This window comes from Silene latifolia, chromosome 10, assembly GCF_048544455.1.
Source record: "Silene latifolia isolate original U9 population chromosome 10, ASM4854445v1, whole genome shotgun sequence".
NCBI classification, from domain to species: Eukaryota; Viridiplantae; Streptophyta; class Magnoliopsida; order Caryophyllales; family Caryophyllaceae; genus Silene; species Silene latifolia.
This window is the reverse complement of record NC_133535.1, coordinates 1965603-1978475: the sequence shown is the minus strand read 5'-3', so window position 1 is coordinate 1978475 and position 12873 is coordinate 1965603. Positions and strand designations below refer to the sequence as shown.

The following is a 12873-nucleotide window of genomic DNA, read 5'->3' as shown; positions in this document are numbered from 1 at the left end:
AAAGGTAATGTAAGTTAATAACTACTCGTCATGTGGGAGGACTCATATTTTGCGTTTTTAGAAAAACGTCTCACATGAGAGAGTGAAACAAAATTGAAACGATACTAAAGTTGATACCAATTACACACCTAATAATAATGGTTGATTATTATTGTATAACTAATATCGAAATTAACTCGATAATGGAAATAACCTTTTATGGTCATTAAATTTTGGATAAACAACTAATAAAAGTGGTTTTATTATAACCAGGACATATTGTTTAAGAACATATTTCTAAATAGGGAGTAGTCATCATTATGTACTTGGGAAAAAAGTCCTTGGTAAGAAGAAATAAAGCTAAAATCAACCATATTTGGTTGCACATTTTTTCAATGGTCGTATGAATTACATGATTTTAGGAAGATTAATTTTTTAGCCAACACAAATTCTTATTTAAGACGGTAATATCCGTCTTAAGTTTAAGATGGGTTAAGTATGATACCACTGGTATATCTAAGACAAATAAATTGCATTTTTCTATGCATTCTTATGTATACAAGTGATATGTTTGATCCGTCGTAAACATAAGACGGATAATGTCGTCTTAAGGGAGACTTACTGGCTAGCTAATGATGTTGCATGAACTATCAATGGTTAGTGTAAAAGAATACCTATTAATGCTGCGAAATTACGTAGCAAGGGTGTAGAGAAGGCGGCTAACCATTTTATGTTGTCGGAGGGTCTAACTCATATCTTAGTACTAAGATTAAAGTTGATGCTAGATTATATAATTCTTATGATGCGGCTATAGGTTGGGTTGCTTTTGGTAGGGAAGGCGTTATTATGATTGAAGGGGGTATTAAGACGAGGGCGGAGTCAGCTTTGTAAGCGTAGGCATTGGGTATCCGAAGAGCCCTACTGTGGGCGCGTGACAATGGACAATTTCATCTCGAGGTTGCATTGGACTGCCTTCAACTAGTTAATCAAATTGCGGGCTTGAACTTGGACATCACCTTATCAAAGGGATCCTTGAAGACATTCTTATGTTTTTCATCGATTATGTTTTAGTTATGTTCCTAGGGGTTTAAATAAGATTGCTCATGGCCTCGCACAAAGGGTCATGAAAATGTAGGACACCTTTTTTTACCGCTGCCAAAAAAAAAGTAGTAGACCTATTAAATGGTTTATGTTCGGAATATACGGTTGATTAAATGTGGGTTAAACCAACACCAATCAAATCGAGTCATAAATTATACTTTAGACAAGCTAGTTATTTTTTGAGTGTAAGGGAGCTACACGGACAATATATTGCTTACGAGATTTGAACTCGGGTCATGAATATCAACCCTCGTAACTTTGTTCGTTTTGACGAAGTTCAAATAAGTAAATCACCAAAAAGTTTCTATTTGTAGTCTATTATTGTAGTTAAGACGGAATTCTATTGAACATCATGTTGCATATTCAAGTTCCTATATTGGTTTTATGCTTCATCTCATTTTGAAAAAATCCCGGTACTGCCTATTTGCACAACTCAGACACGATACGCCACTGTATTTGCAAACAAGGAGCACTTAAGGCGCATCTAGGTGTACTTTTGCGCACTTAAAACCAATGCGCGCCTAGGTGCAGTTGTGCCGTGTGTGCATCTGAGCGCTGTTTTTAGGCGAAGTCACAGCTGCTCATTGATACGCAGAAGCACCCAGTAGTGCAGTAAAAGATCCAACCAGACGGAAGTCAACGAGTAAACATAATGTCAGTCACATAATCCAGTTCATCCTCGCCCTCGTCTTCATCCTTCTCAACCTAGTCGGAGATAACTCTCAAGAGTCATCAAGATCTTGTCTTTCTTCATTTCCTGTAACAAGAATGGTGAAGAATGCCGGAGTTAAGTCTGCCTATCAGAAACCCTTTACCAGGAAGCTAGTTTTGCTTCTCAGATCACTTCACAATCGATACTCTAGCTATGGCAGTAAAAAAATCAACAGTAGTAAAAAGAATCTTACCTTCTTGCACTTGAAACCCAAATATCCACGAGCGAGTATTGAGTAATGACTCAGCTGCGTCAAGATGGAACGACACTTTCCATTTTGTGATGACCCTACTGCCCATGTAGATTCTGATGCAACCGTCATGATCAAAAGAGCAAGAGATTGAGAGGGAGGTGACTGGCACTGGCAAGTATGAAAGCGACGAGATAAAACACGGTCCAGTAAACGGGTCTATGTCCCTAAAAAGCGGGTCATTGAATAACTGTCTCATCTTTTCTGGTTAAGCCTTTGACTCTCCTGAATTACTAGCTATATTTTCTGAAATGTGATACAGGTGAACATCATGAAAACACCTGCATAAATTGCATTCTCACCACATTCCCGAACCTATCGGCTATCGCCACCCAAATTAATCGGCAAAAGCAAATATCTCGTTCATTCAAGGCATCAAATTTCAATTTTGGCCACCCGCTCATAGACGTTAGGGCAAAATCTCGGTTCTTGCAGATAAAAATGCAGCCTCTACCACTCCAATGTACAATTACTAATTTTTGTTTTCCGTCTTGAGCAAAATAAATGGACGAGACAAAAAGTGGAATGCCTAGAGATGGCACGCTCGTGTCTCATCTACCTATATGGGACAGTATTTGACACGTTTTGACTTAAGACGGTCAATGGTGACCAACTGTATCAAATAAATGGACGAGACAAAAAGTAGAATGCCTAGAGATGGCACGCTCGTGTCTCATCTACCTATATGGGACAGTATTTGACACGTTTTGACTTAAGACGGTCAATGGTGACCAACTGTATCAAATAAATGGACGAGACAAAAAGTAGAATGCCTAGAGATGGCACGCTCGTGTCTCATCTACCTATATGGGACAGTATTTGACACGTTTTGACTTAAGACGGTCAATGGAGACCAACTGTATCAACAAGAGGGTTCAAGTTCAACCAAACCAACAAACAATGCCCATACAGCCATACTCTGACATGTAGCAGAAAACAATGACTGAAACACATCATAGTAAACAAAACAGGAGGAACAGACTTTCACATGTTATTTCTCAGAAAAAAGGATGCAATTATTAGCATGAATTACAATGTTGAGGACTATGTTTTACAGACTAACCTTGACCTAAGGGAAGTTCTAATTTCTCTAATCAACAATTTTGTTTTATCGTCGTAAATGACGAAATTATTAGAACTCCCAAACAAAAATCTCCTTCAATTAGGATACTTTTCAAAGGAATTGTCACCTGTATTTTAGAATCTCCAATATGCCTTTCATCAACACTAGTGACCTTCATTACAACTCTTTTCCCGGTGCGAAAAACTGATCTTTTCCTTTATGTACACACCACATTTCTCATCATTTAGCCGTCGTTATTGCAATGTTCTTGTAAGCTTGCATTTGGAAATGAAGGTGGTAGTAGTGTAATTCAAACTACACAATTTCAACAACTCGGCTGACCGTTGTTTCAAAGTGGGATTGCACCCGCTTTGGATTACTAGCAATAGTTTGGCCGCCAACCCGGCCTCAACTGCAATAGGAGCACATTCTTCAGGGGATAGTTTACAAACAGACCATAAAATCGACAATGCCAATTGTGTACAACTCTCCGAAACCCTCATCAACAACTTCACCAAATTAGGAATGGTACGAGGGCAATCCCGTAATGCCAATCTCCCTTCTTGGACACTGCCCAAGTAATCAAGAATCCCGAGTGCTAATTCCAAGCACTCGGGATTCAAACCAGGCAATATATCCACTAATTGAGGTATCCCACCAATGGTGATGATTGAACCACGCAAACTTTCATGGGAACTAATCGTTTTCAATAAAGAAAGACCGGGTTGAACCCCATTCGAGTTGCGCTTATCCTTAACTAACCTCAACAACCCAACTAAAAGACTCAAGCTTGAAATCAATTCAGGCTTAAAATCCTGAATTGACATTAACAGTTGAATCAATCTAGTACAATTCACCTTAGTCTCCATAGAACCCTCATTCAACATATCAACTATCAATGAAATCTTAGCAGGTTGGGTCAAATTCGACTTAGCCTCGAAATCAAGATTCAAATTAACCAAAATCCCAACAACCTCAGACCCAACAACATGAGAAGTAAAAGGGCCAAGCAAAGAAGTAATCAAAGCAATACCAGCATTATCAATCATAGTTTTCTTATTAGCAGAAAAATGATTAACAACAACTAATCTAAGTTCTTTCAACAAAGAAACCCTAGCTTGACCCTTAACCTTCTTCAAACCATCTAAAATCTCGAAAACCCGGCCTTGAACATCCTCACTTCTTTTTCTCAATACCAAATACTTTTGACAAAACCAACTAAAGATCAATTGTTGTAAAGTTTTATTAGGAGTAATAGAATCATCCCAAAGTTCTTGCATTGTAGTAGGACAACTTAAATGACCTAAAGATAACCATTTGATAATATTACACCTTTCATATGTTTGACCAGTACAAAGTGTAACTGGATCTTGCATTGCTTCTAATGAAATTGGACATATAAATACACTTGGTACATCTACTCCATCTAATTCTTCTATCATCTTCTTTAGATCCAATTTCTCCATTGTTTTTGATACTGAAACACCACCTACATTACTTCCTAATCCTCCTAATATCCCATCTTTTACTGCTGTTTCTAGATCTATTACTTGCCCTTCTTTCCCTATTTCTCCCATTCTTGAATCATACATCTCTTTTTCCTCTAATTTCACAAATACCCTTTTAAACTAACCCAAATAATCAACAAATATTTGCATAAAATTACAAAAAATAATGAAAATGCACAAAATACATCTATATATCTATCTATCTATGTACTAAAAATGTGGTGAAAAAAAAGGTGAAGATATAATTTATTTATTTAATTTTAATTAAAGGGTAACTTTAATTTTTGACTTTAATAATAACACACTAATTTTTGAAAGACAATAACAAGCAATAAAACAGCAATCAACTAAAAAAAAGCAGACAACTTTTCTACTTTATTAGTTATGGCTAAGCAAAAAAGGGGAGTGATTATTCATTATCATGAAGAATAATGAAGAAATAATGAAAAAATAATGAAAAAAATGGATTAAAAACAAGAAAAAGATTGAATCTTTGATGGTAAAAAGAGGTGATTTTTGGGGAGAATGTGAATTAGATAAAACCCAGATGGAAAAATGATTGAAATTAGTGATTTGAAATGTGGGAAGGTTTGATTAGATTGAGGATTTTGATTGAAGAAGAGAGAGAAGATGAAGAAGGAGTGGAATTAATGGAGGAGGGAAGAAGAGGGCAGTGGTGTGTGTAGTAGTAGTAGTAGTAGTGTGTGAGTGTGTACTGCTGTTTTCTCACTCTTCAATTGTTTACAATTTTTACTGCACTTACTTCGAGGTAAATCTAGTTGAATTTGAATTTCAGATTGCAATAGGTCTTGGTATAGATGGGTGGGGCGAACAGACGGGTAAAGACCTCTAATAAAATGGGTAGGGGGGACAAGGTGGGGCACCCCCATGTGCTTTCCACTTTATAGCAAATGGGTATTTTATGAGGAGAAATGGTATCCGTCTATACGTATAGACGGATAGTGTCCGTCTATAATGAGAATTTGTGTTCAGATTGAGGGTTTACGCTGCATATATCCGTTTTAAGATTAAAACGGACTGAGTGATACGGAATATATTTGAATAAAAATATTTAAAAGATAGAACGGGTAGGAATTAGCGATATATATTTGACCTGTTTTATGGGTAAGAATTAGAGATATATGGGTAGGAATTAGCGATATATATTTGATCTGGATTCAAAGAGAATGAATAGAAATTAGCCAATAAATTTATCTTCTGATTTATATTTGACCGGTTTTTCAAAGATAGTAAGTAGAATGGATAGGAATTGATTTGTGAATTGTTTGAAATTATGCGGAAAAAAAAAATCGTTCCTTGGTTTGGATTAAAACTAAATTATCGAACTGGGATGTGTTTAGATCCGTGATTTCGGAACTAGGTTAGGAGTAAGAAGTATTATGGTCATGACAAAGCGTAAAAAGAAGATACGAGATTGAATAAGTAATGTTTCCTTTTATAAAACCCGATGTGTGAAGTTGGCTTATTTACCCCCTTACAGCCTTACCAACTACACAAATTCTTAGTTAAGTTTGTACTGAGTTAAGACCATATTCACAGTCAATTTAAATAAGCAACAATAAAATGATACAATACTTTTAATACTGTAGATTTTTCACTTAAGAAGGTTTTAAGCAAGATCTAACGTTATCAACTAATAAACCAACAACCGTTATTTTTAATGTATATACTGAATAAACCCTCAAATATACGTGATAAATTACGTTGTTGCATTAGACTAAACAGCATTTTATCTTAATTTGTAAAAAGCTTAATTAATTAAGGAGACACAAATTACAATGATGAGTCAATGGTCAAAAGGTAATGGATGATGCGACAAGGCAGCTACTGCCCCACGTGTTCACGGCTTTTTTTAATAATATTTAAATAATAATTTAAATGAAAAATACAGCTTTATGAAGAAGGACTGCTTTCTAAATGTCTCCTGGTCAAACTCCCTTTAAAGCCTTTAACGTGATTATTATCGCCTCTTCCAATACCACACGCACAACTATATTAGTACGGTGACCATATACTCAAATTATTATTACAATCAATCCTAAGTTAAATCGATCTAATCGGTCTGGTTTAAAACGAAGATATCCGTTTTATCTTAAAAACGGATTCATATATTTTCATATGGCTGTTAGACTTGTGATATACTCCCTCCGAATTATTACCCAAAAAAATAATAATTACGGAGTACTTTTTAATTTATTATTTCAAATATAAAATATATATATAAATATTAATAAGTATAAAATATTGGATCGGGTGTCGACCTAAATTAACGAGTTATTTTGGGTTTAGGTCGAACGAGTCGCGGGTTGAGATTTTCCGGATCATGACCCCAAAAAAAGGATTTGGTTTTCAATTATGCTACGTGTTATTAAAGAGGGTTACTAACTTTAAAGTCTTGTTCTTTTCGGTTGAAAGGAGTTGAACATAACTGAACCCAATAGCTGAATTAAGAATTATTATTTCAAATATAAAATATAAAGAATAATGGAGGGAGTACTTTTTAATTATTATTTCAAATATAAAATATAAATATAAATATTAGTAAGTATAAAAAAATTCGGATCGGGTGTCGACTTAAATTATCGAGTCATTTCGAGTTCAGGACGAACGAGTCGCGGGTTGAGATTTTCCGGATCATGACCCCAAAAAAAGGATCTGGTTTTCTGGTCGGGGAGGAATTTGATAAGCCTAATCTCATTCAATTATGTTACGTGTTGTTAAAGAGGGTTACTAACTTTAAGGTCCTGTTCTTTTCGGCTGAAATGAGCATAACTGAACTTAATAACTCAATTAAACCGAATTGAATAGAGCCGAACTGAACTGAAATTAGCTGAAATTAAAAGAGAATGAACAGTGTCTTAAGAATTAATTTGTAAAGAGATAAATTGAACTGAACTAAACTGAATAAAGTTGAATTGAATTAAAATAAGTCGAAGTTAAGCCCGAAAGAACACGCTCTAGTATGCTTGTGGAAGGGTAAGTCGTCGAGGTGACCAGGAGAAATAGCCCAACTCCAAGCCAAGGCTTCCCTAGGCCCATGCAAATGGACACGTTATTTTGATTTTGCATAGCCCAATAACCTTCTTTTCTCAGTTTTAGGAGCAAAGGATCTCTGAAAAAATTGGATGTGAATTGTACCAAATTTTTAGGCAAAAAATAAATAACAAATCTCGAGCTTCTGAGTTGTGACTCCTCTTTCGCTTGGTCTCCTGTTTACAGCTTATGAGAGGTAATAAACTTGTAAATCGGGTAAAATTGGCCCGACATGACCGACATCCGAACTCAAGCCCCGAATCCACCCAATGTAACCCAACCGGAATGTTTATTGTTGCAAACTAATTATATCCACAAATAACTTGATAATAGCTGACCCGAACCCGAAATAACCCGGCCTGAAGTCTACAGACCCGAATGACCTGACCCGAACCCAACACATTTGACCCGTTTGTCAGGTCTACAAGCTTGTAACGAAAAGTGTCGATACAAATGAGAATTTGTGAAAAATAAATAACATGCAACACAATTCCACAAAACGTTCTTTAATGTAGGGTTTTCAATTTCACTAACACAAATTCTTGTTTGTGACGGCACATATCCGTCACTCTTGAGTGACGGATACCATTTTACCTCACAAAGTACCCACTTTTTCTCTCTCTGCAATACTATTCATGTGGTCCCCTTTCTCCACTAACCCATTTTGTTACCATTTTAACTCACAAAATATCCGCCACAAATGATAACCCGTCACAAGGGAGACTAATTGTTTCACTAATTACTTTTTTTTTTTAAATGATTGTCAAAAAAAAAAAAAAAATCTAAAATGGAGAGCAAGTGATTCAAAATAGACAAAAATAAAAGGTATTTGGCGTGAGTGCGGCAAACATTCTTTAATGTAGAGTTTTCAATTTTGCTGCATCATGCAAAAATGCAAAATCTCTTAAAATTTTTATAGTCAGGCCAGTATTCCCCCGCTCGATCTTTAAGGTTTTGAATTTTTTTTCCGTTTATCTTGTAACGTTACTTATTCATTTCACTGAAATTTTTTGTTATTCTAAACGTAAATCCTGTCACTGTCACTGTGTAAACGTATATGTAGATCTATGTAAACGATATTTAGACACCATATTCTTTATTTCTTAATAAATAATCACCATTTTTTTTGGTGTAGACCAGATGGTCTACTCATGATTCGAGTCTGGTATAATTACTAGGGCAGTAAAGTTGTTCTTCATGAACTCGAACACAGCACTTCTGATTAAATTGGAACAACCTCTTACTTGTTGATCTAAGTGCTTGTAGTTGATAATAATCATCATTATTACAAAAATTTGCACAAACATTCAAGTTTAAAAGTTGAATAGTGATAATTATTGCCCTCATGTTAGTGTTGGAAAGGCTTATTTTGACAGAATTCAGTTCAAAAAGTTGAGAAACAAGTTTTATAACAACAATAATATAATATTCAATTTGCAAATTGTATGGACCCATCATTATTAAAGCATGGTGCTATCTTTATAATTGTATGTATGCTTCACTAGTAGACAAGAGCTCCTTTGAAGGGACCATTTTCATTTTATTAAATGTCATCTACTCTTTTGAATGATGAAATCATGAAACAAATGCAATAACCTTACAATAATATGAGATATAATCATAGCAAAATTGCATAGAATTCACCAACTATTGATTAAAGAGGACATATATCCAAAACATTAGGTGCAACACCCTCATATATTAGCTCAACTTTTTTGACTATGGGAATGGATCAATGGAGCAAACTCCACAAATTATTTATTTTCTTTTTGAGTATACGGGGTGAAGAGATTATACACTTTGATGGTGGCTGGACATCCCGGTTTACACACACAAAAATAACATATTAGGATTATTAGCTCAACTGGCCTAGTGTGTAGTGTGTAGCCTTATCCTTGTGTTATAGGTAGATATTTGGATTATCATACTTTTTGAGAATAATTTAATAAGTGCAAATATTTAAATGTATGATTTTGGTTTATTTCATGATATGTAATCCTCTTGAATTATAAAAACAAAATAATTAGCTCCATTTTCACACCAATAACCTATAACTTACTATTTGACTCATATCTCTAAAGATTATTCACAAAGTATTATTTCAACGCAAATACCTGATTGGACAATCTTAAACAACAAAACGAGTTAAACAGATGGATGAAAAAAAAAAAAAAAAAAAAACAGAATATCTAAAAAATGGCAAACTCGCCTTTCATCTATTTATATGAACAATATTTAACCTGCTTTACACCTTAAACGTATACTCCATAACCGTCTTGAGTGAGAACAACTGTTATTTCAAATAAAAAGGTTATTCACAAAGTATTATTTCAACACAAATACCTGATTGGACAGACACATTCATCTTAAACAATAAAACGGGTCAAATAGATAGATGAAACCAAAAAACAGAATATCTAAAAAATGGCAAACTCGTCTCTCGTCTATTTATATGAACAATATTTAACCTGCTTTACACCTTAAACGTATACTCCATAACCGTCTTGAGTGAGAGCAACTGTTATTTCAAATAAAAAGGTTAATTTATATAGGGAAGACTACAAAACATTACATCAATCTTGTTAAATTAGCCTTCAAGTGAAGTCCATTGTCCATATAGAACCTACATAATAAACTCAAGGTCACCTTTCCAACCCCACAACCTTCTCTTTGTTTTCTCTTTGTGTCATGTCAAAACTGACAGATATCCTTTGCTAATCCCAATTAATGCACTACCATTCTTCATTTCATACAAACCTCATCTTTATTATTCTTCTCTTGCAATAATCCCAAAAAATTGCACAACTTTCATTTCATATTAGTTGCGAAAAAGTTAGGGTTACACTCAGTGTATATAACCAGCATCTGTTATAGGTACTTATATTGTGTATATTATGGCTATAAACCCTATGGATTCGGATTCTTCATCTCCAAGGCGGCTTTTCGAGATTTTAGAAGAAAAACAAGAGCCATTTGTGCTTGAAATATACTTACTTGAAAGAGGGTGTAAAAACTTGAAGGAGCCAACAAAGAGTGTAAGGAAAAATTCAGGGCAATTTTCGAGCATTGCGAAAAATTTGCTTAGTAAGATTGTTTTGGTGAAAGGAGTTGTTAAACCAAAGCATAGTTTGAAGAAGAAGAAGGAGAAAAGTTGGTCTGAGAGTGATGATACAGATGGAGAAAGCATTTCATCTTCGACAAACAGCAGAATTACCCGCGAGGTAAGAAAAAAAATGTTTATATTACTGTTCGGAATTAATTGGACTAAACTTTATGCAGAAGTGATAGAATTGTTGTTTTGCTGAATTCAATTCCCGGGTTGACAAAATGTTTAAAATGAAAACAATGGGGACCAAAGTTATTTCAATATGAATCGACTCTCTTAAACTAATTTGACGGCCTTGATGATTTACACTCAAATTATCGACAGTAATTGGACTAAACTTTATGCGGAAGCTATAAGTTGTTTTGCTAACTTCAATTCCCAGGTTCGCAAAATGGCAAAAAAGAAAAAAAAAAAAAAAAACCAAAGTTATTACATAGAATTGTTATATTTGTATTTCAATATGAATCAACTCTCTCAAATTTATTTGACGGCCCTGATAATTACACACAGATTATGTTAGTTTTATCGTGACTATGAGAATTATCGCGTATTTTTCACCCTATAGAGTCTCTCTTTGATCGAAAACATAGAAATATTAACTTATTTATGTAAATTATAACAGTTAGTTTTGTGATTTACAGTTAATTGCTGATAGAGTGATTAGTTCATGGAGATTTACAGAAGAAAACAAGCAGTGTAGCCCGAATTCGGTCCTTGATGAAATTGATCTTCTTCAGGGTATCCCTGTTTTTAATGGTAAGTTTAACATGCTAATAATTCAAGATACTAGCTTTACTTGATACTCACTCTATTCCCGAAATACCCTTTTTTTCAATTTAAGTATAAAATTTACGACACAGTTAAAAAAAATTACCGATAATCTTTTAAGCAGATGGGTTAGTGCTAAAGTAACTCGAAGATTTCACATCCAACCGTAATTTTGAAATCATCGAGTGATAGTACTTGTTACTCATGACCTGGTTTCAAAACTCTATTCCCGAAATACCCTTTTTTTCAATAAGTATAAAATTTACGACACAGTATTAAAAATTTACCGATAATTATAACTAGATGACTTAACGGTAAAATAACTCAAGATTTAACATCAAGCCAAAATTTTGGAATCATCGAGTGATAATACTCGCTATTCATGACCTGGTTTCAAAACCTGTCGATATTAAAAACATGCACAAATTGTTCTTCCTCTAATTCTCTTGCATTCTGTGATGAAACAGTAAAACAAAATGAAGAAGAATTACCAAGAACATCAAAAATCAATTTTCCGAAAAGAATGTCAGAAGATTCGATACTCTCGGCCTCATCATGGGAAATGCTAGAACAAGCAAGGAAAGAAAATTCCAACAAGTTTGGAAGCAAATCATACACAAAATACATGAATTCAAAGAAAGCCCTGCAACAAACTAGGCAATTGTTATTTGATTGTGTTAGAGAAGTCGTTGAAACCGAAAACAATGGGAAAAAACAGAGAAGTATCAGTCGAGAAAACGGTTTAATGGGTCCTGAGGAAATTGGTAAAATTATGTGTAATAACTTGAAAATATGGGGACAGTTTCCGGGTAAGAAAAGAAGCGCAATCAGATTAGTGACGAGGGATTTGTTAAGCTCCGGGAAAGAAGAATGGGGACGATTTGATGAAGTGAAGCGCGAATTAGTTAAGGAGATTGGAGATGGTATATATGAAGAAATTATAGATGAGATTGTTAGAGATATGGTTGATCAGAGTTTTTGTACATAGTATATTACTAACCAACTGTTTGTTTATAAGAGTTGATTTTGTTCCTCCCTGTAACCACTCACACCGTGATGCAATGTTCTTTAAGTCAATCATTGGTGAGCATATTCGGGTTGGTTCCAAACTCGTCAAACTTTTTTTTTGAGTCGGGTTCGGGTCATTCGAGTTATGAAACACGGATCAAAAAATTTTGTGTGGTTATTATAAAGCTAATTAGAGATAGAGTTGATTTTGTTCCTCCCTGTAAACAATAAACTTTATCAAATTCAGCGGCGTCGGGTCATATAGAGTTGAGTCAATTCGGGTTTAGGTCAAGTTTGGGTCCTCAACTCAAGTGTCGGGTCGGG

At 34.7% G+C, this 12873-nt stretch overlaps 2 protein-coding genes across 2 annotated transcripts; one reads left to right on the top strand and one right to left on the bottom strand.

Moving 5' to 3' along the window:
• Window positions 1–3001: 3001 nt before the first annotated feature.
• Window positions 3002–5313, bottom strand: LOC141604665 (U-box domain-containing protein 30-like). The gene has a single exon (XM_074423110.1). The coding sequence runs from the start codon at window positions 4695–4697 to the stop codon at window positions 3360–3362; it is 1338 nt and encodes a 445-aa protein (XP_074279211.1). The 5' UTR covers window positions 4698–5313; the 3' UTR covers window positions 3002–3359.
• Window positions 5314–10311: 4998 nt separating this feature from the next.
• Window positions 10312–12590, top strand: LOC141604664 (uncharacterized). The gene is made up of 3 exons (XM_074423109.1): window positions 10312–10888; window positions 11415–11529; window positions 12009–12590. The coding sequence occupies exons 1-3, from the start codon at window positions 10562–10564 to the stop codon at window positions 12527–12529; spliced, it is 963 nt and encodes a 320-aa protein (XP_074279210.1). The 5' UTR covers window positions 10312–10561; the 3' UTR covers window positions 12530–12590.
• Window positions 12591–12873: the final 283 nt, after the last annotated feature.

Bases quoted from the DNA above. Each gene is read 5' to 3' on its own strand.
- LOC141604665 (XM_074423110.1), bottom strand. From the start codon at position 4,697: ATGTATGATTCAAGAATGGGAGAAATAGGGAAAGAAGGGCAAGTAATA.
- LOC141604664 (XM_074423109.1), top strand. From the start codon at position 10,562: ATGGCTATAAACCCTATGGATTCGGATTCTTCATCTCCAAGGCGGCTT. The intron at 10,889-11,414 runs GTAAGAAAAAAA...TGTGATTTACAG, and splicing joins ACAGCAGAATTACCCGCGAG to TTAATTGCTGATAGAGTGAT. The intron at 11,530-12,008 runs GTAAGTTTAACA...GTGATGAAACAG, and splicing joins GGGTATCCCTGTTTTTAATG to TAAAACAAAATGAAGAAGAA.